General features: G+C 36.4%; 2 protein-coding genes and 1 non-coding gene across 3 annotated transcripts in view; 2 read left to right on the forward strand and 1 right to left on the reverse strand.

Moving 5' to 3' along the window:
• The window catches only part of C14H1orf141 (chromosome 14 C1orf141 homolog), a 163,148-nt gene that overhangs the window by 75,043 nt on the left and 62,231 nt on the right, over window positions 1-25,874 (reverse strand). Inside the window, exon 2 of the mRNA XM_019730956.3 lies at window positions 12,175-12,329. The gene's annotated coding sequence lies outside the window, so the exon portion shown is untranslated. The remainder of the gene's footprint in view (window positions 1-12,174; window positions 12,330-25,874) is intronic.
• Window positions 1-25,874, forward strand: part of IL23R (interleukin 23 receptor) — a 54,293-nt gene that overhangs the window by 11,686 nt on the left and 16,733 nt on the right. The window contains exons 5-7 of the mRNA XM_019731100.3: window positions 5,170-5,330; window positions 9,303-9,448; window positions 15,264-15,420. Coding sequence (XP_019586659.3) covers window positions 5,170-5,330; window positions 9,303-9,448; window positions 15,264-15,420 — 464 coding nt within the window. The remainder of the gene's footprint in view (window positions 1-5,169; window positions 5,331-9,302; window positions 9,449-15,263; window positions 15,421-25,874) is intronic.
• Window positions 2,394-2,500, forward strand: LOC141572525 (U6 spliceosomal RNA). The gene has a single exon (XR_012497850.2). It is a non-coding gene; the product is annotated as a U6 spliceosomal RNA (small nuclear RNA).

Genomic DNA, 25,874 nt, shown 5'->3' on the forward strand with positions numbered 1-25,874 from the left:
GGAGACAAGGGTAATCAGTTTAACAATAATCCACAGCCTTCGGACAAACTCGACTGGATCTAGCTTTAAAATTTGACCCCTTCGCACTACCTGCATAGTAATCCTGGTCCAAGCCATATCTCTCATCTGAGTTAGTACAAGAACTTCCTAACTAGTGCCCTCGCCTCCACCTTTGCCCTCCTATGGTTCATTAGTTATTCACAAGTAGCCAGACTAATTCTTTTCACATGCACATCAGATCATGTCACTCCTCTGCTCAAAACCTCCCATTTCACTCTGTCAAAACTAGAGTCCTTCAGCTGCCCTGTGTGAGCTTAAGATGCGTTCTACATGTCTCCCTCCTCCATAACCCTCTGATCACTTCTCTAATCCCTTTCTGTCTGCCTTACTCTAAAAAACCTCACTCAGCTCCTTACTATTCTTTAAACGGGACAAGCAAAGTCCTGACTCAGGGCCTTTGCCATTACCTAGAAGGCTCTTCGTCCAGAAGCCATGAGACTTGATTGTTTATGGCTCTAATGTCACCTTCTCAGATAAGCCTTGCCCACCTCCCTAAAACATAAAATCCTCTCACCTACTTCTAGCACTTCCCAACCCCTTTTTCTTTATTTTTCTTCTGAACATGTATCACCACAGGACATACTATATATTTATTTGTTTCTAGCAGAATGTAGTATGCTCCACGGAGGTTGGGACTTTATCTGTTTTGTTCATTGTTGTAGCCCCAGTGTCTAAAATAGTGCTTGGAACATAGTGGGTATTAAGTAAATATTGTTGAATGAGTGACTAATAAATGGAAGACACTATTCACCATTATCACCATAAATTGGCAGTGTTTATTGAAAATCTGTTAACTGTAACTAGAGTGAGATGCATAGGAAACTTCAGAGAATATATACATCATGCTGACTCCTTTCAACAGATAATCTGTTGTGTATGAATTAGCACATAAAAATAGAAATAGGAAATTCAAAAACTTTGTAATATAGTTTTATGTAAAAATAGTCCCAATGTATATAGTCAGTCATTATTGTTAGATTCTTCACCTAAAATAGTGCTTTGTGGTCTAGGTGCTAATGAAAGGGTAGGCTTTAAAAGCAGAATTAAATTACCTAGTAACTATGGTTAATGTCGGTTTGAGAATACATTTTCATTTTGATTGTGGTCTCAATATGTGCGGTAAAAGAATTAGCCACGAATCAATTAAGAACATGCATGTGGTTTTTCTCTAACTGGAAAATATTCAAAGGTGCCCTACTTACACATAGTTGCCATTTCCACATTTTAATTCTTATTTAGCATGAGGTTAGCATACCTTTTCACAAACTCTTTGCTAATTTATTTATATTCCACCTTATTTCAGAAAGAAGATTTGGCAACTGTGTAAACATTTGAATTTAATGGCATGATTTGACTTCAGATACAAGCAATATAAAATTTCACTTGTTGAAATACAATTTTTAAAGTTTCATTTTTATTTTTTAGCATGTGTAAAAGCCATGTTATAAACACCTTTTATTTCATAATAATAATTGTTTTTAATAAGTCATTTATTATGTGTGAAGCCACCTGCTCCATGCTTTCTTATTTCATTTATTCATTTATTTCATTTACTCATGATAACAACGATGTGATTATTTCTGTTTTACAGAGAAGTAAACATTATTTCTGTTTTACAGAGAAGGTGACATTAGAGCCATAGAGTAAGTCCCTGGCTCCAAGTCCCACAATTTATCCAGGGGCAGAGCGGGAGTTTGAACCTGAGCCTGGCTCTAAAACCCAAGCCCTGTGCTTTTCATCCCCATGATATGTCCTTCTTGTCCTCTCATGGTGTTCATAGTGATCTCCCTGCTGGTGAGAGGAAAGAGGCAGCAGCAGGAAATATGCACTGAGAGTTAAACACCTGAGCGGAAATAGAGTAGGTGCCGCTACCTGCAGGCTATGTATCCCCTTCACCCTCTACTCACCCACCCTTGTCAGCCTCAGAGAGATTTCTTAATTGTCTGCTGAGGTTACCGTGCTCTGGTAGTGGCAATAAGTTTAAAAAGTAAAAATATCATTTCTATAGTATTTTTATTTATAAATGCATTTATTACTTGGTAGTGTAAGGCTGGTTCCTCTTTTCCTCCCTGGAGTTCTGTGTCTTAGCAAGCATGTCATTCTGGATTTCAAGAAATCTAAGTGGCTGGCAAGTTATAATCCTGGCTGGGATTCCATGGGCTGGAGAAATTCGGGAGTTGCTGTGTAAACACACAGTAGTAACAGGACCCGAAGTGGAGCCCTAGGGATAAAATGCCAGTGATTTTTAAAACTGTTTCTTCCCCACAAAACCTATCAAATCAGTCCCCTAGGACAGAGAGCAGTTGATGATACTAGATAAAGAAATTAGGCCAGTGCTTGCCTCAGCAGCACAAATACTATAATTAAGACAGTGCAGAGAAGATGGACATGACCCTTGATCAAAGATGACGTGCAAACTTGTAAAGCATTCAATTTGTTAAATATCAGAATGTAGAATATTTATATCAAGTTAGGTTTCACAATGCAGTACAATTAACTAGGAATCTACAAGGAATATACCTAACCAATAGTATAGAGGTAGAAACTACACCATGACCACAGCTATCAAAACAGGGAGAAAATATAAGATAAAAAAATATTTTTAATAATGCTTCACCTTCTGTGGTTGTCTCTTAAGAGCAATGAGAGAAAGTTGTTAAAAATGGTAAACTGAGGATCAGAAAAGGCAGCATGTTGTTGACAAGATGGAGTAACTGGCAACAAGAGCTGATCTGCACAGAAAGATAATTTAGTTGGGAAGGTGTTATAGTTCTGGTCTCAGGTTACATTCCAATGCAGCTACCAGGGAAAGCGCAGATATGTGGTAGCCCTACGTGTGGAATAGCAATGGAAGCCTGGAAGATGAGTTAGCGGAGGGAAAGAACTAAGCGAAACACAAGTGCGAAGGGCTGACCCTCAAGATGGTGGGGTAAGAGGAGTAGGGAGGGGGACCCGGGCGGAGGGTTGGAGGAGGAAAGACGTCACTAAGCAGGTGTGAAAAAGAAATGTGGGATCTCAGAAAATACGACAGGGCCCGGTAGCCAAGGGAAGTAAGAGTTTAAGGAATTAAGAGGAACAGATGCTAAGAAGAGGATTCTGAGGACTCACCTTGGGAAGGACACCATTTTAGAAGAGTAGTTTCATGCGAAAAGTGAAGCTTGGAATCACAAGGGCTTAAAGAACGAGTTGAAATGGTAAGTTGGATGTAGTAATGAAGAATGTGGAACAGCTGACTGAGAAGCTTAAAAAAAGGAAATAAGAAGAGTTTTTAGTTCAAAAGGTACAAGAGGTACCAACTTAGTGAAGACCAGTGAAAACACTTTTGTATTATGAATGGATCTGATTATACATAATGGTGTCTAAGAGTTTGAGGGGGGTCTATATTTATTTCTGCGTATTTCCCTCATGAGTTCTAAACCACCTGAGAGAAACCAGAGGCAGCCACTGAAATATAAAACTATTTAAACTTCAATTAATGTTAAATATTTATTGAAATATTTAACTACTTTTAAATACTTTATACTATTTACTACTGATGAGGCTTCATAATGGAGAGCATGGCTTTGGTACGTGGCAACAGTAAACTATCTAACATTTATCTTCCCAGAATAAACAGATTTATTGCCCTCGTCCTGAATCATAGCCAGCTGCAGGTCCCCACATGGGCAACTCACTCATCTAAATCTTATAGCATATTAGAGGCGCAGCGTATTAGACTGCAACAGGTCATGTCTCTGGTCTCCTTGACTCCTGAGGGAAAAAGAAGGAGGAAGGGAATGAGTTTCATACGCCCAATTCTTCTTGAGTAGAATCACCCCTACTTTCAAGAGGGAAGAGTGAGCAAGGGGCAGGGCAAGAGGAGGGAGGTTTAAGGACAGTTTCTCTTCACAAAAACGAGACCATAGGGGAAGAAACATTCTCCAGTACTCTCCTTTCCACTTCTCCCAACCCCTACCCCCGTAAAATACTGTGGAGTAGAAATTTTTAAAAGACTTAAAAGAGAGGCTCAAACTTTGTGTTCAAAGCCAATGTCAATCAATAAAACTTGAAGTTTTAGCCTTAACAAATAACATTTGAAACTTTACCAAGTTTAATTGGCAGATTAGAGATCCTCAATCATTTAATGGTAGAAACATAGATAAATATAATTTGAAGTGATAATTTAATAGCTCTCTCTCTCTCTCACTCTCTCTCATTCCAAACTGGGTCTCTCCCTTCTATCTTCTCCATCCTCTTCAGCAACAAGAGACTTCCTTTCCCCTCATCCAATCAGCCACCAGGTCCAGTCAGTTTTATTCTCAAAATCCACAGCAGGTCTTTTTGACCTGGTCTGCTCTATTTCAAGTTATTTCTTGCACTTTCATGCTCCAGAGTACTGAATTTGTTAAACTTTTTCAAAAATGGCATGTCATTTCATTTGTTTCAGAACATGCTGGTTTTTTTCCTACCTGGAAGCTTACTCTTCCCCTACCCCATCCAGCTATCTCACCCCATCATCACCGCCCACCCCATTCTTACCCCTCACCCTACATCTGGTAGAAATGTCTGACTCACAGCCCTTGCACTGAACCCCTATGCAATACTCCTTCCCAGAATGTGCTCATTTATTTCAAGCTATGTCTAGAGCTGACTTATTCAATAGGCAGAGCAGTGCCCAGGGCCCACAATACTTTCAGGAGTCCACAAAATGTTTAATTTCATTTAAAATCAGAAGGAAAAAATGAATTGTTAAGTCGAAGAAAATGTTTTAATATGTAATATTAATATATTTGCTTTTATAACAATGGTTGTAAAACATCATCTCTAAAAATGTATGCATGTGTATATATATATAAACATAAACACACCCACACACATATGTACTATTTTATTTTCTTAATAGGAGTTTATGAAGATAAAATTGCTTAGTGCCATGAAAGTCATACTGTGACCTTAGATAGTTTTGACTTTCTTTTTTAAAATTCTCAAAATAAAATCAAGTTTGATTCATTCTTCAGTATATGTTGCATTCTCAACGCAGGCTAAAAAGGTAGCAGCAAAAAAATCGACGAATAATTAATTGAAGCCAAAAAAAACCGGTGATTATAATCTTTTTTTTTTCTTTTTAAGTTTAGAGACAGAAGAAGAACAACAATTTCTCACCTCAAATTACATTAACATCTCCATTGATTCATTACAAGGAGGCAAGAAATATTTGGTTTGGGTCCAAGCTGCAAATGTACTAGGCATGGAGAAGTCAAAACAACTGCAAATTCACCTGGATGATATAGGTAAAGACTAAGAAATTCTATAATGTCTATACAAATAAACAACTAATTCATGCTGACCTACTAAATGAAGTCTAGATCTGAATGTGGTTCCCAAAAGTTCCTGTAGATCATGATTAAAAAACAAACAAACAAACAAACAAACAAAAACAAGAATCGCCCATAATTTCTACATGGGTGTATGTGTTTTTAAAAATATTTACTGATAACTTTTTATGTTCAGGCATTGTTCTAAGTGTTAGGGGGAGTAAAATAGATAAGGTACCTGCTGCCCTAAATATCTCGTGATCCACCAGAGAAGATGGAAAGAAATAAGGATTTGAATAAAGTGCTATGAGTCTGATGTTGTGAAAAGTACAGCATACTAAAGAATTCTTCTGTATACACTATTGTGGAAGTTATGTTTTTGTTTTTATTTTGAAAAGTTTTACAAGATACATAGAAAATTTTAGAGAATTACATAGACATCTCTATGTTTACCAGCCAAATTTAACAAATGTTAACATTTTTTCTTCAAATATTTTTAGATCTTGCCTTTTTAACTTACAACAAAGAATAAATATTTCAATTAATTTAATCTACAATCTTATTTTTAATAAGTGTCTCTAATCACTTATCACTGGAAATTTAGACTGTTCAAATTTTCACCATTATAAACTACACTTGAACAACCTTTTGGCTAAAGTTTTGCTTGTAGTTGGTTTCTTTCTTAAGATATATTCCAAAAAGTAATTTGGCCTTTTATAATTTGAGCCTTTTACAACTACATCCCAGCCCTACAGCCTGAGTTCAGCCAAAGAGTACCAAGTGTGAATCACCCTCTATTGGGAGATCTTTTTGCCATTTATTCCTGTTTTTATCACAGCAGTCCGCCCTTATCCATGGTTCCATTTTATGTGACTTCAGTTATGCTTGGTCAACCATGGTCCAAAAATATTAAATGGAAAATTCCAGAATTAAAAAATTCATAAGTTTTAAATTGTGCGCCCCTCTAAGTAGTGTGATGAAATCTCCAGCCATCCTATTACCTTCTGCCTGGATAGTGAATCATCCCTTTGTCCCGAGTTTCCACCCGTTATGTAATAAGCTACTACTGTAGCAGTATTGCAGTGCATGTGTTCAAGTAACCATGATTTTACTTAATAACGACCCCAAAGAACAAGAGTAGTGATGCTAGTAATTTGGATATGCCAAAGACAAGCCATAAAGTGCTTCCTTTTAGTGAAAAGGTGAGTACAGTACAATAAAATATTGTGAGAGAAAACGAGAGAGAGAGCGTGCACATCTACGTAACTTTTATTACAGTATATTGTTATAATTGTTCTATTTCATTATTGGTTTTTGCTGTTAATCTCTTACTGTCCCTAATTACAAGGTAAACTTTATCATAGATATGTATGTACAGAAAAGAACACAATATACATAGGGTTCAGTACTATCCGTGGTTTCAGGAATCCACTGGGGGTCTTGGAACCTACCCCCCACAGATAAGAGGGGACTGCTGTGTTAAGGATGATTTCAGCAGGCTAACATTTATGCAGCACTTTCTTTAGTGCTAATTGCTATTTCATACATTATCTTATTTAACCCTCACGACAGCCCTATTTTGTAGAAGAAATTATAATGTAGACGTGAGGAAACAGAGGCTAAGTGGCGTTAAGAAATTTGAGATTGCAGAGCTAGGAAGCCTCTAATTCCAACATCCTCAACTCTTATCCTCAGTTTTTATTTAAAAGCACATTGCAATGTGTCTGACAACTTTCCTGCTGACTAACGATCTAGGGGACGTGATGTCATCTTTTGGGATACAGCATGGGTATCTTTTGGGGATCACTAGGATCTTTGATTAGAACTATTATCTCAACTTCTGCCTTGGCTAAACTCAACTATCTCAATTAACAGGATAGGTCTAAAAATCTGTCCTTATGCTCTGAATATTAGATTTGAAAACAAACACTGCTGACGGTAGTGATGAAAAATAACTCCATTGTGTTGTATATTATTGGAGTTGTCATTCTCTTGACCATGATCTACACATTTTTGTAAATTTACATTTTGAGGTAGGATTCCACAATAGGCCTTTTTCTTAAAAAAGATTCCCTTCAATGGATTAATGATGTTTAAAGGCTATCATGTCCAGTATCATTTTGGCAATGTCATTTTTAGGAACTAAATTATTATTAGTAGTATTACTGTGATTATTATCATTGTGATCTTATTATGATCTTAACATTATCACACCCATTTTTGAACACCTACTGTGTCCCAGACAACAAGTATATCACATTAAATTCTGGAAACAACTACACATGGTACCGTGCCCATTATACAGAAAATAAATCGTTCAAGGTCACATGGCTAGTAAAGAGAACAGCTCAAACAAACTACAAAATACGTGTTCAAGTACATGTTATATAACATATATTTATTTGAAAAAAGTAAGCTCATAAACCTAAAGGCTTAGCTCACTATTGCATTGACTTGCTCTGTTCTAAGACTCTGTCTTAAACCTGACTTACTGTGATCTGCATTTCTCATAAGACTAAACAGACTTTTGGTTCCTCCCCAGAATATTTCTTTCTGCAAAGGGGTCTCAGAATCTTGTGCTGCTATACCAGTGTTAGGCCAAACTCAGAGATGGGAGACAGGAGGGTGTGAATAACTTATAACTTTGAGGGTGCTTAAGTGGCTCCAAGTGGTTTCAGAACCCCCGAGGGGGCCCACTTCTCTGACTCTAGAAATCTCTGAATACTGATTCTTTTTACAAGAAGCTTATACTAGCTAAAGGAAATCAACTATGGGATTCAGATGGTAAAACTTCAGTGTAGTAAGCTCTTTAATTAGATTAATTCCGCTACTACTGCTTCTGGCCTGTGCTAGGTTTAGCCCAAGGATCTTATTCTAAAACTGTGCTACTAGAGAGCAAATCTTTAATATTTATATTTATCTATAAATCATATACCTGTGAACATAATTTAAGATACCAGTTATTGATAATAAAACAATAAATTTCCCAAAGAATACTTTATACATTTAGAATAAATGAAAACTAATTCATAAGAATATTAAACTGCAAAATTGTCCCTAAAAAACACATATACAAGCTCTTGAGTTCTTTGCTAAATAACAAATGCAGCAAACTCATAGGTTTTTATTGTTCTAATGATGCATACAGGAGAAATGGAAAGTGCCAATGATTCTATTCTATTCGGGCAGAACAAACTTTAAACAAGCAAGAATAAACTCTCAATTATTCATACAGGTTAGAAATATAGAGATTCCTGCTACACTATTACTCCTAGTACAAAAAAAGAACTAGTAAGATAACCAATCAGAATTTCACTTCCTCTTGGAAAGTTATTATCATAGAATATAGAAATAATTGGTAAAATCTTAAGGTCTTGTGAAACTTGCTTTGTTCAAATCATACTTTCAAGTACAGATTTGTTTTAATGGAGAATAAAACAAGTTAGCAATAAATATAAATATTCATACAAATGTCTCTATAATACCAGAGAATAAAAACAGTATTATTGTAAGAGGTCTCAATTTAACATCTTATCAAATCAAATTCTCTGAACTAAATTTAGGAGGCAAAACATCATCTCTTCCTAAACAGATGCAGGGAAAAAGAGCTATCTCCTTTATTTCTTTCTTACATTCCTTTGTTAATAAGTCCAGGCATTTCATTAGTTAAGATTATAAGGTGTTGGGAGGTGGGGGGAAAGATAAGACTAATAGAGCTCATTAAAAAGAAAAGAACGGGCTGAATAAAATTTTACTTAATAATCACAAATTTCTCCTACATAATAGATTAGAAAACAAGAAAAAAAAATCATTAATTGTTAATTAGATCATGGAATTGTTTTTTTAGTACTTTGAGTTTTAACATGTCTATAGACTGATGCAAAGATACACATTTCTCCCAGGCAAGTTTTAAATTGCTGGGTTTTGTTTTGTTTTGTTTTTTTCTAGTGATACCTTCTGCATCCATTATTTCCAGAGCTGAGGATATAAATACTACAGTGCCCAAGACCATAATTCATTGGAATAGTCAAACAGCTATTGAAAAGCTTTCCTGTGAAATGAGATACAAGGCTACAACAAACCAAACCTGGAATGTAAGCTAATTTTCACTATTCTTTAACATGTAAGTGAATGAAAGAAAAGCCAACCAACAGTCAGTGACCACAGTGGACTCATAATGATCTGTTTCACATGTTTTTATCTGATTCTTTGTGTGATATTCAAACCACTGTAGTTCTACTGATTACCATATGCTTTCAAACAGATGTTTTCTGAAAAGGTCCTCTTCCCTTTTGTAAATGTTAAATAGACCGATGTCAAGCTAAGAGAGATCCATCTATTTCGCTCCTTGCAATTCAGTATCTCCTAGGGTGAAATTTATATTTCTATGCTGAAATTTAATAGGCATCCAGAAAACTAAAAACTTTCAAAACGAACAAAACGAACTTCAGATTTCGAACTTCAGATTTATGGGTGTTTCCTTTTAAATGAAAAAATGTGCAATTCAAATGTAAGATTTGTTACTAGTATAGGCCTCAGTCTTAGATGAGTATAAGGTAAAAAGTGAATGTCTAGATATACTAACCATCCTTAAATACCAATGGGAAGTTACCAAGTATCTTAGAAGCATAGTTACAAGGTTCATTAATAAAAATCAAATCACATGACAGCAATAGTGAACATTAATAAAAACTCACTAATTTGAACTATAGGGGAACATTAGTCTGAGGAAAACGTTCCAATGTTAGGTATTTGAAAAGAAATGTCATTTTATTATTTTCAAGTACAATAAACTGCCATTTAATCAAAATAATTAAGGAATAGAGTTGTCTGGCTTTGCTTAATGAAGAGTTGTGTATCATGTATGATGGATACATGGATAAAGTAGATGTAACATATATATATATATATATATATACACACACACACACACACACACACACAATGGAATATTACTCAGCAATAAAGAAAAGTGGAATCTTACCATTTGCAACAACATGGAGGGTATTATGCTAAGTGAAATAAGTCAAAGAAAGACAAACACCATATGATTTCACTTAAAGGTAGAATCTAAAAAACTGAAAAAATGAATAAACAAAACAAAACAGTAACAGACCCATAGATATAGAGAAGAAGTTGATGATAGCCAACGAGGATAGGGTGGGAGACAGGTGAAAATGAAAGAAAGTTAGTTAGTTAGTTAGTTAGTTAGTTCTGGGTGAAGATGGTGGATTGAATACACTCATCAAAATAAAATAATAAAATAAAATAAAAACAATCCTCCCTTCCAGAAAAAAGAGTTATACATCATGTGTGAATTTACCAGTTTTAGGGAGGAACATGAACTGATATGTATTCAACATTAATCTTTGGAGATTAGTGTGACTCCAAGGCTTCTACTACTTCAGCCTCATCATTCTGTACATTGGTTTTGCTGCACAGAAATGAGTTTAAAAAGTGTCAAGAATACAAGGGTAAAACTATACTGACTTCACGACATGCTCTAAAGATAGCTCTTTAAAAATAAATCTCTGATGTCAACTTGCTTATTTACTCTTGTTCATTTACACCAGAAATGTGAACTTTACCATTGTTTCGATTACACTTAGATTTGAGTCCTTGTGCTGCATCATTTGGTCAATACCCAAGTGATGACCCTGCTGAACTCCTTGATTAAATAATTGTGGCCTGTGTGTGCACAGCAACTCCATGCTTAAAGCCTGGGACAAGCAAGATCAACACAAAACAAAATCACAGCCAATCTTTTGCCTATGTGCAATTTATTAGGTAAATTTGAAAACAACCTAAATGAAATTCTTGAATCTCAGATTTTGAATTAATAGAGTTTTGACCAAATTGGACACCTGGGGTCTCTGTGTAGTGTTTCAGCCATAGGATACTGAGAATATGAAACTCCCTTATTTGGCATAAGTAGGAAGAAGTAATTGGCTATCAGAATGTTTAGAGAATAGGAAAGAATTACATTATCTGTATCTCTGAGTAGGTTTTCAGAAACCAACTGTTTTCTGCTTGAAGCTCTTGTTCTCTGCTCCCCCTGGTGTTGTTACGTATGCCACTGTGAAACTCGGTAACTTAGAGGTAAATTTGAGCTCACTTTTCAAAAACTTCTCTTTATCAACAGCAGGCAAATGAAGGAACTGAGAGAATATTTGTTGTCTCATTTAATTTTCATAACAATCTTTTGTGATAGGTAGTGTCAACTCCATTATAAAATGGACTTGAAAGAACTTAAGCCAGGTTCTCCAAATTTTACACTGTTAATAACTAAGTCTCTCACAGATCTTTCATCACTTTGGGCATCCAAAAAATACTTGGAAAATGAAAGAAGAGGTTTCAATCCAAAACCTGTATCCTATCCCTTCTACGATGATTCCTCCATATGCAACCACTCACACAGAAAAAGGTGAATCACTATTTGTATCCAGATGACCACAGTCCAGTCAGCAATAGCCAAATGAAGCTTTGTGTTTTACATTTGCTACCCCATCCATTTGGTCTGGGTCGTGCATAAAGTATTGCCTTTGCCGCCATGTTCAGAGACAGGAAGTCAGAGTCAAGAAAGTGGGAGGACACAAAGGACCACGGATTTGCTCCTCCACCTCAGCTCTGCCTCCATCAGATATGGCTGGAAGGAGGTTCTTTAGTTCAAAGTGGCAGGCCTTGTGGCTAAGTGCACAGACTCGGTAAAGTTCGATGCCTGATTCTGCCACTTTCTAGTTGTGCAACCTTACGCAAGTCCCTTATCTTCTCTGTGCCTCATTATTCCCATACCTAAAATAGGAATAAGATAAGCACCTACCTCAAATGGCTGTGGGGATGATCAAATGCTCTAAGGAGCTAGTCGGGAGCCAGGAATAGAGTTGATGTTCAGTAAATGATGGCTGTTATGGTTACTCTTCATCTTAACTTCCAGGCGAGCCGTGCTGCAGGCTTGGTAGAATAAAAGAAGCCCACCTGAAAATCAAAATTAGTGCATTGAGGATGCTTCTCAGCCCCTTTTAGCTAAGCTGCATGAAGACTGAGGTATCAGCCAGCCCCGCAGATGATCCTGCGAGGCTGACATTATGGGGGAATATTTATCCACCTGTTGGTTATCTTCATGGACTATCTCCCTGGCATCTCAAACTTGTGTCAAAAATCAAACTCACAATTCTGAGCAGCAATCCTTGCCCACTGCTGTGTACCTTATCTCAGAATCATACTTACATGGTTACAAGTGTATTTCCTCATCCTTTAACTATGAGTCCCTGGAAAGCAGGGCTGTCCCATAATCATTTCTACATCTACGCTGATTCTGATGATGTCTGGGTCACATAGATAATATTTGGAAACATTAGCTACTAGTATTATTTGCCTTTAATGATGCCCAACAGCAGTGACAGTAAGTTAGGGAAATATTCACTGTAAGTTCAAGTAAATGGATTAGTGGTGACTCATCTCTCTAACTAAGCAAGACCATGGTATTGGCAAACTTTTTACTCAAGGGCCAAACAGTAAGCAATTTAGGCTTTGCAGGCTATGAGGTCTCTGTCCCAACTACTCAATTTTGCATTTGTATCGTGAAAGCAGCATAGACAACAAATGAATGGACATTGTTGCATTCCAGTAAAATTTTATTTTTGAACACTGAAATTTGAATTTTATGTAGTTCCCATGCATCACGAAATAGTCTACTTTTGATTTTCTTCCAACCATTTAAAAATGTAAAAACCATTCTTAGCTCATAGGCTGCACAAAACCAAGCATTCATTCTGTTCCTGGAATGGCTAATGGAATAGTACACAGATAGTAAAGGGTCAAATCCTTGGCCTTTACATTTCAAAAGTGTAAATGCTAGTATAAGAAGACTTGGAAGAACATGTAATTAGTCATGACTAAATTTCCCAATAATCACCCCTCTTCCCTCCGTCACCAAACACTAGCTAAAGATTACGATAAAGATTATCTGAGCAAAGAGAGGGGAAACTGGCCAGGGGCAGGAGTAAGGGGGCTGAACCAAATGAGTTTAGATACCAGTGGGGCACTGAGAAGGGCCCCTCCCCCTGGGCCATGTCCCAGGTTGGGAGTCAGAGGAAGCTGAGATTACAGAACTCTCTGAGTAGGTCTGAGATTCTCCTCTCCACACAAAGGATGCTCCCAGAAATTTAGATGTAACCCTAAGGAAAGAAGTACCTTGAACTGATAGAGATTAAGTTTCTATGCCCCCACCTTCATAATTGAGGGTCTAATTAGAAATTAACTGTTTTAAAAATAAATTCATATTTCTTGCACTCAAGACCATATCCTCTCCATAGATACTCAATTAGGTCTAGCTCTCTCAATGTACACTTTAGCCTCTGAAAGTATCATCTTGAGGTACCATCTTGTGCTTGCAAGGCCCTAAGCAATCTCCTGGTTTGCCTCATGGGAGAAACAACTCTGTTAATAGTTCTATAAAATTCTTCTTTTAAAAAGTTCAGAATTCTGGCTGTGCTTTAGGTATCATTTCTCTTCTTCAAGAGGACTTATCTATAAATGTAATGGCAAGAGACATATTGGAGAATAACAACTCCTTTCCAAGAGAAGTTAATGTGAAGCAGAGTACATTTGATAGTCAAACTTTTGGCACAAGTAAAATCTCTCTTGGATTCCAGGAGACCCCAGAGGCCGCCAGTCATATTTACATAGCAGAAAATTCCAAGGACCATACATAGAGATGTGGCTTCTGGAAACTCTGAATGATAGCTTTCAGGGAGTATGACAACCCCAAAACAGGTATTTTCATGAATATTACATTTTCAATGCATTACAAGTTTCATGAATATTACATTTTCAATGCATTGCAAGTTTTATGTTAAGATTGGGTTTTAACAGAAGAATCCCTAAATGAAGTTGATACCTTGTTCTTTTTTTAAAAAAATCTTGCTATTTTCAACTTTCTCTTTCGTGAGTGTCTAGTAACTGTTTTCTCCCAGTTGCTGCATAAATGCATTTGTGGACATATTTTATGTTTACCTTTCAATCGTGTTTCACTTTTTTCAGTAAATCCCCTTATCACAACATATTAAAAGTGCTGTGTAAATGCCTTGATTTCTCTCTCCCATCTGAAGCAGCTTGTTTGGGGGTCATTTTTCATTATGTTTTATAGCAGGCTGTAGAACCCCAGAAAACGATTCGTAAGTTTATATTTCAGCTATTTGCTTGCTTATCTTCCATTGGATTTTTCCAGTTCGACTTCTGTAAATGTTTTATTTTCATTTTCCCCCTCTCTCTCTCTTTCTCTCTCTCTCTCTCTCTCTCTCTCTCTCTCTCTCTCTCTCTCTCTCTCTCTGTCCTCTCTCTCTCTCTCTCTCTCTCTCTCTCTCTCTCTCTCTCTCTCTCACACACACATAAAATAACAGGCCTTATAGAATCTGCATAAATCTGCAATAAGGACCAATTTAACAGATTAGTTTATGAGGAATTTTTTCTGAAAGTCGTTAGCAAGTGAAATTATTTCATCATCCACGAATAATTATTGATCTAAATATCCAACTGCTGGGGGGGCATGGGAGAGAAGAGGGGGGAAGACTGGATTCAAACAGTTGCTATTAGGTCCCCCAGTTCTCCCACCGCATTAAAATCAGTTATTTCAAAATTAAGAATATATTACATTTGGACTTTCTTGAGATTTAAAAGCTTGAGAGAGTTGTCAAACACAATGTGTATTTCATGTTTAATCTTAAAAAACATGCATTTGATTATTTATGGCCATGTTTTATATAAAGTACCCTATTCCTCTTTGTTTTCCCATGCTCTAAAAGAGTGACTGAAACATAACAGTTGCTCTAGGCATTTCTGTTAAACAAAATAATTGTTTGTTTTAAAAGCACACTGTATCATTTCATTATTGCTATTCATCCATTTTAGGTCCAGGAATTTGACACCAATTTTACACAGATGAGACAGTCAGCATTCTACTTGGAGCCAAACACTAAGTATGTATTTCAAGTGAGATGTCGAGCAACAGGTAAAAGCTACTGGCAGCCCTGGAGTTTACCCTTTATCCATAAAACACCTGAAATAGGTGAGTGTATTTAAATATTTAATCTCTTAGGCTTTTCTCTTGACCTCTCTCTTCTAATTACAGACATTTTTTCTTCTGGACTTCATTCAAAATTGACAAAAGTATTCTAGGGCAGGTGGTAACATTGCAATTGTCATTTTGCTTTGATTTTTGTTAAGGTTGACTATAATTTATATAATGGTTCTCAAACTTTACTGGGCATGAGAACCACCTGGTAGGCATGGTCACTGTCTCTCCTCCACAGATCTGAGGTAGTGGGAGCGTGGGGGGTGAAGGGTGGTGGGTACTCAAGCGTCAGCATTTCTTACAAACATCCTGGATGATTGTGAGGCACATAATAATCTAAAACCTTGTTTTGAAAAACATTACTAAGAGTTTCATTCAACTCTTCAGGTCACTCTGATAAAATATATTCTCCTAAAAGAAACACAAATCAAATCATATCGATAAAAACTGATTACCTACTATATGTAAAACAATCAAAAGAGTTAAAAGACTTAAACATGGGATTGTTTAATTCTCTTCTCAAAATTTAGCTGAGCTATTGTTTATCTTTAGATATTTCCCTGCTCTTAGTATTATTAATTTTCTGGTCATTTACACATGCCACTCAATAAAATATTGTCAAATAGACTTCAATTGTAAGCACACAATAAAATGAATCTATTATAATTGTCATAATATTCCATAATGGCCCCATTATCCGGATGTCTTCCTACTACAGGTAGCTTATACACTAGTTTTTTTTCTTTTCAGAACAGAAGAACTTAATTATAATCACAGTATTGTTAATATCTTTATTATAATATAACATCTTGGAACTGTGTTTTATGTTTTCAAAGCACGTTGACATACATTATAAATAATGATGTAAGTAAAGAAAGCCAAGACCCAAAGACTAGCTTAGAAGTTTTTTGGCGCCCCCTAATGTCCAAATCTTAGAAACACATTACTAAGGGAATCATTTGCAATACTGAGTTTCAGTTCTGTTTTTAAAAGGTTACTTTTTCTCCTTCCATGACCATATAGAACTGACTCCGGTTGGTGAACACACAATGTGATATATAGATGATGTATTACAGAATTATACACTTGAAACCTATATAACTTTACTAACCATTGTCACCCCAATAATTAATTTAAAAAAAAAGTTTGCTTTTTAATTTAAGATATTCTGTCTTAAGTTGATATTGTTAAAAATTCTTAGGACTTTAGATACCATTTTATAATAGTCAGAATTTAGCTGACAACCCAATTATTTTTAAATGAAATGTAGAACTACCTAGCAAGATTATTCAAATTGATAACTAACATTTACTTACCACTTACAAAGTACTACTATGTATAAGCTTGTTTCATCTTTACATAGCCATATTTGCTAGTGTAATTGGCACCATTTTACAGATGAGGAAACTGAGGCATGAGCTGCTGAATAGCACATTGCTAGTGGGAGATAGCACCTAAACAATAACACAAGTTATCTTACCACTAGCCTTCAGCAATCTTATCAATTTCTTTAACCAATTAGTACATCAAAGTGGAGGAGCAGTTTACTAAAGCATTCTACAAGTATTGGACCACAAAATTTCTCCTTTAAGGGTAGAGGTCTTAAACTCTTGTCACAGCAACGCTGCAACAGACCTAAATTTAAAGTCTTGGTTTCCTAAGGAAAAACATCACTTGAGCAAAATTGCCAATTAAAATAAAATATGCTTGAAAACTTGCATCAATACAAGTTTAACATGTTAGCTAAGAGGAAACATAAACTATCCTTTTGGTAGCGATTCCTTTCTAAGACACATTAAATCAAAAACAGTGAAAAGTGTATTAAGCAAGTGCTGGTATTAAATCTTTTTGAAAATGTATGTTTTTTTCCTAGTTGTAAAAACAATGTAAGCTTATTGTAACATACAACCTAGAAAAACTGCTGTTTACATTTTAATGGATCTAACACTAGTTTCTTCCTATACATATATTTTTTACTGCTAAGTGCTGTACTGTACATACTGTTTAAATTCTGACGTTCTTACTTAATCTATTTTGTTAAGTTTAAGAACCTATTCAATGACTGCATAGCATTCCAATTAATGGATGTACAATAATTTATTTTATCATTTCCCTATTTAAGCAACATCTAGATTATTGCATTTTTTCCATTATCAATAAACTTCTTTGTATATAAACTCCCCTTTTATCTTTAGGTCTTATTGGCTCAAGAGTTAAGCACATTTTAAGATGCCTTCATGCAAGTTGCCAAGTTGCTTTTTAGTAAATCTTCAATTTCAGTTGCTTTTTTAAAAAGGTACCCATGAAAAAACAGTCATGCATTTAGTCATTCATGTTCATTTAACCTCTACCATGCACCAGGCACTTGCCAGGTGCTTACAGAACCTCAGTGTACAGAGACAAAGATCCCTTAATTCTAAAGAAGACAGTCAATAAAAAAGCATGATAAAAAGTAAATTACATAATAGCATTATAAATAAAGATATAAATAAAATCAGTGAGAATGAAATGTCAAAACTAAAGTTCAAATTATTTCACAATTGAAAAAAAAAATAGTTTCTGCAATATTTTAGTTAACCAACTTGTTCGATAATGGGGTTTTTTGACCAGCCAAACTTCCCCAGTCATTAAAGGTTTATTTATTTATGAAGAAACACAGCCCAGACAGTAATGCTCCCTCCACACAGGAATTTCCTGTTTTGTTCTAAAATTGTTATGTGTGTGTAACTGAATTGATTCATCTCAAAACAATGTGTTTTCCCCAGGCCTAGAACTTCTTTAGTAAGGTTTTAAGCCAGCCCTGTCCATTGTTCTTGTGCATCTAGGTTAACACACCTTTGAAATACCTGAAGATATACCTCTTGAACTTGGTATTAACCCTCAAGAGAGCACATAATCGAGTTAACTATCCTGTAATCCAACCTCGTCTTGCTTTCTCTCACCTCCATATATAATTGTTATTCTCTGGACCATTTGAAATTTTGCTCCCTAGCATATGTCATCAGTTTGGCTCAAATCATCTCTTATGGAAATTCTAAAAACAAACAAATAAACAATCAAAAACAACATGTTTTCAAATTATGCCCAGATGGCACTGCGGGTCAAATCATGAAATAGGTATACCCCCCCCCACCATTCTTCTGTATCACTTTCCCTCTGGATAGTGCTTTTCCTTGGCTTTGAAAAACCTGGTTTTCAAAAGAAACCAAGCAAACTCATTTACAGCAATGGTTAAATCACTTATAAGATTTATTCTCTTTTCTTTCCTCAGAGTATTTAGACTTTAATGGAAAATAAAGCTTTATATTTAAAAAAAAAGAAAGAAATCAATCTCAGACTATAATATCAAGCTTTAGCAAACACACAGGAGAAGTTTCTCTGGGTTACAAACTCATACTTTCTATCCCGGTATAATACCAAGCGGTTAATTAAGTGAATGCAGGGTGACTTCAGGGTAATAAACAATAATAGCTAACATTTATTGGATGCTAACTATGTTTTGGGCACTGTGATAAGTATTTTACATATGAATTGCCCTTCGTCATCACTACAGGCCTATAAAAGGAGTGTAATTATTATTCCAATTGTGCAGATAAAGATAGGCGGCCCAGGTGAGATGAAGCAGTTTTGCCAAATGTTACAAAGCTGGTGAGTGGTAGAGTCAGAGTAGAACTCAGGCTGCGAGATTCTAGTACCCACACTAGAGCTCTGTGGTCTCCTTCCTAAGAGACCTAGGAGGGCCCCGTGACAGCACCCATCAGCCATCTAACCAAATTCTTCTCCACACATTAGCTAATAATAAAACTACGCCAACAGCACTTGATTTTAAATATAATGTTTGTTATAAAAAGTCAAGTACATGAGAAAAGAGTGAACCATAAGATGCTATCCATTATTTCTACTTTGGCATGAATACAAGCTGTAGAAGCAGATTTGGGTTAAGGTGATGAAAATGAAACTGCAGGGTTCCAGGAACCTTAGAATAGGACAGGACAGTCTGAGATGAAGATAAAGTATAGGTGGAAAAGCTGGCCTCGCCCGTGACAGGACCCGTGCAGGCCAATTCATAATGAGTGTTTCCAGCTAGTCCCGGTTCAGTAAAGTGTCTAGAAAGCAGTGCTTCTCAGAGTGGGGGTCTGTGGACCCTCTGCATTGGAAATGCTGGGAAACTAGTTTAAATGCAGATTTGCCAGCCTCTAGCCAAGTGAGACTTCTGCAGTAAAGTGTGAGAAACACTTTAAATGTTTTATTTTCATTAACCTCTGTACCTAGAGGTTAGACACATCCTTTAAGAGGGACACATGGATGAATAACACTGTAGGGTGTGGGCAGGAAATGTGGACAGAATTGAACAGAATTAAACAGCACATTAAACAGACCATACAACACGATCAAGTGGGCTTTATCCCTGGGATGCAAGGATAGTTCAACATATGCAAATCAATCATTGGGATACACCACATTAACAAAATGAAGGATAAAAATCATATGATCATCTCAGTAGATGCAGAAAACTTATTTGATAAAATTCAACATCCTTTCATGATAAAAGCTCTCAAGAAGTTAGGTATAGAAGTAACGTACCTCAACAAAATAAAGGCCATTTATGACAAGCCCACAGCTAACATCATACTCAAAGGTAAAAAGCTAAAAGCTTTTCCTCTAAGATCAGGAAAAAGACAACGATGCCCTCATCACTCTATGACCACAGTACCAGAAGTCCAAACCGCAGGAATTAGGCAAGAAAGAGAAATAAAGATAGGCAAATTGGAAAAAAAAGTAAAACTGCTGCTTTTTGCAAATGACATGATCTTATATATAGAAAACCCTAAAGACTGCACCAAAAAACTATTAGAGCTAATAAACAAATTCAGTAAAGTTTCAAGACAAAATATCAATATACAAAAATCAGCTTCATTTCAATATACTAACAAGAAACTAGCTGAAACAGAAATTAAGAAAACAATCCCATTTACAATAGCATCAAAAACAATGAAGTACTTAAGATTAATTTAACCAAGGAGATGAGAGACCTGTACAATAAAAATTATAAGACACGGATGATAGAAATCGAAGAAGACACAAATAAATCAAAAGATATTCCATGTGCTTGGATTGAAAGAATCAGTATTGTTAGCAGTGGTTTGTGGGGACACAAAAGGGTTGGCACGTGAGAACCTCAGACCCTTATCTCTTGTACTATCTGATCACCTTTATGCTTCCTCCTCCTCCTCCTCTCTGCTTCCTGAGCCACTAACCACTCCAGCCACTTCAGCAGCCCAGGATCCCCAGAAGCGCAGGATGCAAGACCACTCACTGCCCCAATGGACCATCACGTCCCACATTAACCCTCCTGCCTAAACCCTGTCCTGCCTCTGGAGATGAGGTTTCAGTTGAGGCCCTGAGAATCACTCAGGCTGCTGAAGTTCTAGACCACCAAGCTTCTAGACCACCAACTTGGAGAGTTGCTGAAAAAAAAATTCTAGAGTCTTTAAACAGTACAGAAAGAGCCCCAAAGGGGAAACGATAATTTGTCAGCGTAGAAAAACCAACATTGAAAACGTGACAGTGAATTCCCTAAATTTACTACTACTGATGTAATAAAGGTGAAAAGATTTCTAGGCAGGAGTGCTTTCAATTCTGCACAGATCTCTTTGTCATGAAGAAAAGGCACAGCCTCTGTAATCTCTTTAATGACAAGTCAGAGGCCTGAGGGAAGGGCAGTCAAATTTTATAGTGACTAATTAACTTGCTTGAATTGCTACTTGCAGTAAAAAAAAAAAAAGTTTCCCAGAGAAATCATTTTTTTTTTTTGACAATTCTCCAAAGAAAGCAAGTATGAGCAGGATGTTAAACCACACTGTATTTTGTTCTCATAAAACACTATTGGTTGCTGCATTACCAATGACTCTATGAAGATTCTCATTAATTTTTCAGGACTTTTAGTGACTAAAAGAGAAAAAAAACAAATGTTATATTAATGCAACTGAATATACGAGTAGGTGATATTAAATATAATGCAATTAGAGGGTGGGAAACAACATGTGCTTTCAAAAATTCTACTTTTAATTAGAGGTTTCTGATTCATTCAGATTGAGATGAATTATATATGTGTAGATTTGTGGTTACTAAACTGGGTTAAACAGACAAACAATGTTCCTTGGAATACTAAGCCTCTTAGATTCTTCATCTACATTTTTTTATTCTTCTCTGGGTCCTGTCCCTAATAAACTACCAGAGTTCTGTAGAATAAAAAAACAACCCAAAAGAGCTTCACAATCTCTCTGAGGTTTGAAACCCACTAATAGAGAATAATTATGCTTTCCCCTGAAGAAATAGTAATTTCTTGTATTAGTTTCTTATTGCTGTAACAAGTCATCACAAACATAATAGCTTAAAACAATACAAATGTATTATAGTTCTGGAGGTGAAAAATCCAAAATCAATATTATTGGGATGAAATCAAGGCTGTGTTACTGCTGGAGGCTCTAGGGGAGAATCACTGTCATTCCCTTTACCAGATTTTAGAGGATGCCTGCATTTCCTGGCTTGTAGCCCCATCTTAAAGCCAGAAGCATAATACCTTCTGATCTCTTCCTCTGACTCTGCTGCCTTCTTATAAGGACCTTGTGATTTCATTGGACCCACCCCTATAACCTACGATAATCTCCCCATCTCAAGTCCCTTTTGCCATACAAGGTAATCTATTCAAAGGTTCTGGGGATTAGGACATGAACATCTTTGGGGGATCATTATTTGTCCTGTCACGTCTTCTTACCTATCCACCTACTACTCACTATTGCAGTTTCTGCTATTCATTGTGATGAGGTGCAAGCAAAAGAAATCAAATCTGGTTCTCTTAAGCAGAAAGAGAACTATCGGGAAGAGAGCCAGAAATCAGTAGGAAGGCTGGCAAAATGGTCATGAGCAGGATCCAAGCGACAGTAGCCAGATCCACAGGCAAAATCACAACCTAAGAAGAATCTGGTGAAAACCCTACAGCTGGCACTGTGGTCACTGCCCCTGCCTACCCTGTGCCTTGCACACCCCACTGGTCCTGCTGTTACCATGCCCTGGATATAGCTGCTGTACCTATATTGGGTTCTAAGTGACTTTCTGGAGCTGTGTGTCCTGTGCAAGTGGGGGGAGGAGGGCATCTGAGGAGCCAGGCTTAAGTCATTGCTTGTAGCTACTTAATGGCTGGCTACAGGGAGAGGGAGTCTCTGCTCCATGGAGGCTTCCACAGTGGGAAGCCCACTGACATATTTAGGATGCCCACAAAGAAGTATGACCTGGTGATGGGCAACTAAACTATACTAAATGTCCACTAGACTCTTCAGACTCAAGAACAGGTATAGGCTATGCTTGAGAGCAAGGTTGCACTTTTGAAGAATCTGAAAACACTCGGTAAAACTTGCAAGTTGCTCATTCATGCATGTGAAGTTTTGCTACACTTTGACATCAGATGCTCACCTCTGTGTGCTCCATGTCACTTAGGAAAATTTCCTGGGTGGCTGATGCTTTCTACCTTTTCCTCTTATTCTTTCTCTTCAACAATATGATTGCCATACATACATTTCTTACCTTCTTCTCCCTCTACATACCAAGTACTTACAGCCTAGGAATATAGCTATGAAGATAATCCCTTGGATATGTCTAGGCACACCCTCCTAGCCTTAATTTACAAGGAAGACACTGTAACTCATGAAATGATTCATCGTTTGACTTGTTTTTCAAGGCATGGTAATGAGTTTGTTCTGACATATCCTTTTCTCTGCCTTGGGCGTCGGGTGCCTATTTGATATGTCTGTCCTTTTGCTTTGCCAACTGATACAGACTAGAGTCAGATCTGTACCTTTGGCCCAATCATGTTGAATTCCAACCATAGAACTAAACTGGCTTGGGGAATATTTTAAGTGCTGTGAAATAGCTGAGGTTACTAGAAGGAGATTAGAAAGAAACAAAAGGAGATGCTTATGTTTTAAGGAAAATAACAATGAAAAAAAAAAAACAAACTTCCAATAATTTGAAAAACACTCCTTTTGTCTCTTTTAATATGACTTCTCTTTCTTGAATATCTAGAACCTTCTGAAAGAAAAGTTTAGAAAGGTGACTGTGTCAGCTCTGGTCAAAGTCTTTATGATGCAGACCTTGGTTAGTGTGTCTTTGACAGCAAGACTGGCAAGGGCAAAAGTAAAGAAAGGAGCCTTACAAATGTCCATACCCTTTAGCCCAGTAATTCCACTTATAGAAATCTAGCCTTAGGAAATAAACAGATATGTACAATGATATTTATCCAAAAGCTAGTTATAATAGTAAGAATTGGGAAACAATCCAGAAGTCCAATAATAGCAATGGCTAACCTGTATTAAGCTTTTCATTTGTATAAGGCCTGGTACTAAGTGATTTATATGAACTATCTCATCAACCTCATGAGTGAAGTGCTGTTATTAGCCAAATATACAAATGAAAAAACTGTGTCAGAGAGGTGAAGCAACTTACCCGGGGTTAAGCAACTCTAAATGGTGGAGCCAGGACTTGAATTGAGGTTCATCTGCGTCCAAAGCTGGTGTTTGAAACCACCAAGCTATACCATTTCTCAATAGGGAGTTGACTGAATAAGTACAGTACAAAGATGATGAAATGTGAAATCGCTATTAATATGATGGTTTTGAACAACTTTTAATAAAATGAAGAAATGTGCATAATATTTAATGAAAAAGAAAAACAAGATACAACGTTTAGTAAAGAACATGATCTCCATTAGGGTACAGATATACACAAAAGACTGTTAACAAATGTAAAAAATAATTATTTCCAGTTTGTGAACAAATATAAAATTGTATTTCCTTTTCCATACTCTTCTATATTTTTCAAGCAGCCTACAAGTAGTATGTATTGCTTGCCTAGTGAGGGAAAATAGCTTGTTTTCAGAAGAAATTAACTCTAGGCTGGAAGAGTCTAATAAGGGCTAAATGGGGTAACAATAGCCCGTTGTGGTGGGGTCCAGAGCCCTGCAAAGCCAGGCAGCTCAGTCACACTGGTTCGCCCGTAGAGGAGAAAGGGCTAAGTCTCAGCAGGGAAAGATTGCTCGCAGGGCTGACTGAGCTTCCCCACCCCGAGTTAATCTTCTGCAGAAGTGAGGTTATTCATTAATGGAGCCAGTGACCAGCAAATCTATGTGTCAGAACTGGATGGGAATTTTTACTCTTCAACCTCTATCTATGTGACTTTGGGTAAGTCATTTACCCTTTTTTACTCCTTTGTTTCCTTATCCATAAAATAAGGACAATAGCATTATTTACTGACTAGATTGCTGTGAGGATTAAATGAGAGGAAGTAGGTAAAGTCTAGTACATTACCTGAAACATAATTAGTACTCAATAAATGGTCACTTAAAAAGAATAACAAAGCACACTTTGTCCCATGGTGGGCGTAGAGGGTAGGGCTGAGGAGATTGATTTGATATCATTGCTAAGAAACAGATGGAATACATTATTGCTAAAACAAAGTCCTTTTGAGCAGATTTGATTAAATTAGACTGGTGTTTGGTGGGCCAAAAAAATGTTATGCTTCCAGTTTTGTCCAAGAATAAGAAACTACATTTTTTTGGTTGAAACCACTCTAAATTCCCTATGAACACACTGTCTTCTGTAAGACTAGCTCTAATATCCACTGTCAGTGTGTATAAGTTATGTAAAAATTCTTACCAAATTAGAGATGATTTAGAGATGATTTGGGTTTTCTGAGTATACTCAAGTATGTGTTGTGAGAATAATAGGCATAATTTAATATACTGTTGCAGACACAGAATTGTCTCATTATGGACATAACACAACAGACATTAAATAAATAATAAAAGTGCCATGAGATTTTTCTAACACAGTAGGCAATACACTGATGATTACAGCTGATATGTTTTTCAGTTGTAAAAGCTGTGTGTGTACATTATTGTGTGTTTGTGAATGCTTTTGAATGTTAAAATACTTGAAAGTACAATAAAATATGAATAGCAGGTGTATTAAAGGGATGGAATTAGAAATGGTTCTTTTTCAACAAAGGAGCCAAAAACATACAATAGGGAAAAGAAAGCCTCTTCAATAAATGGTGCTGGGAAAATTGGAAAGCCACGTGCAAAAGAATGAAAGTAGATTGCTATCTGTCACCACACACCAAAATTACCTCAAAATGGATCAAAGACCTAAACATAAGACCTGAAACAATAAAATGCATAGAAGAAAGCATAGGTACTAAACTTATGGACTTTGGGGTCAGAGAGGATTTTATGAATTTGACCTAAAGGCAAGGAAAATAAAAGCAGAAATAAATGAATGGGACTATATCAAACTAAAAAGATTCTGCACAGCAAAAGAAACCATCACTAAAACAAAGAGGCAACCAATCAAATGGGAGAAGATATTTGCAAACAACACCTCGATAAGGGGCTA

The sequence above is a fragment of the Rhinolophus sinicus genome, chromosome 14, assembly GCF_057876585.1.
Source record: "Rhinolophus sinicus isolate RSI-liver-muscle chromosome 14, RSI-T2T, whole genome shotgun sequence".
NCBI lineage: Eukaryota > Metazoa > Chordata > Mammalia > Chiroptera > Rhinolophidae > Rhinolophus > Rhinolophus sinicus.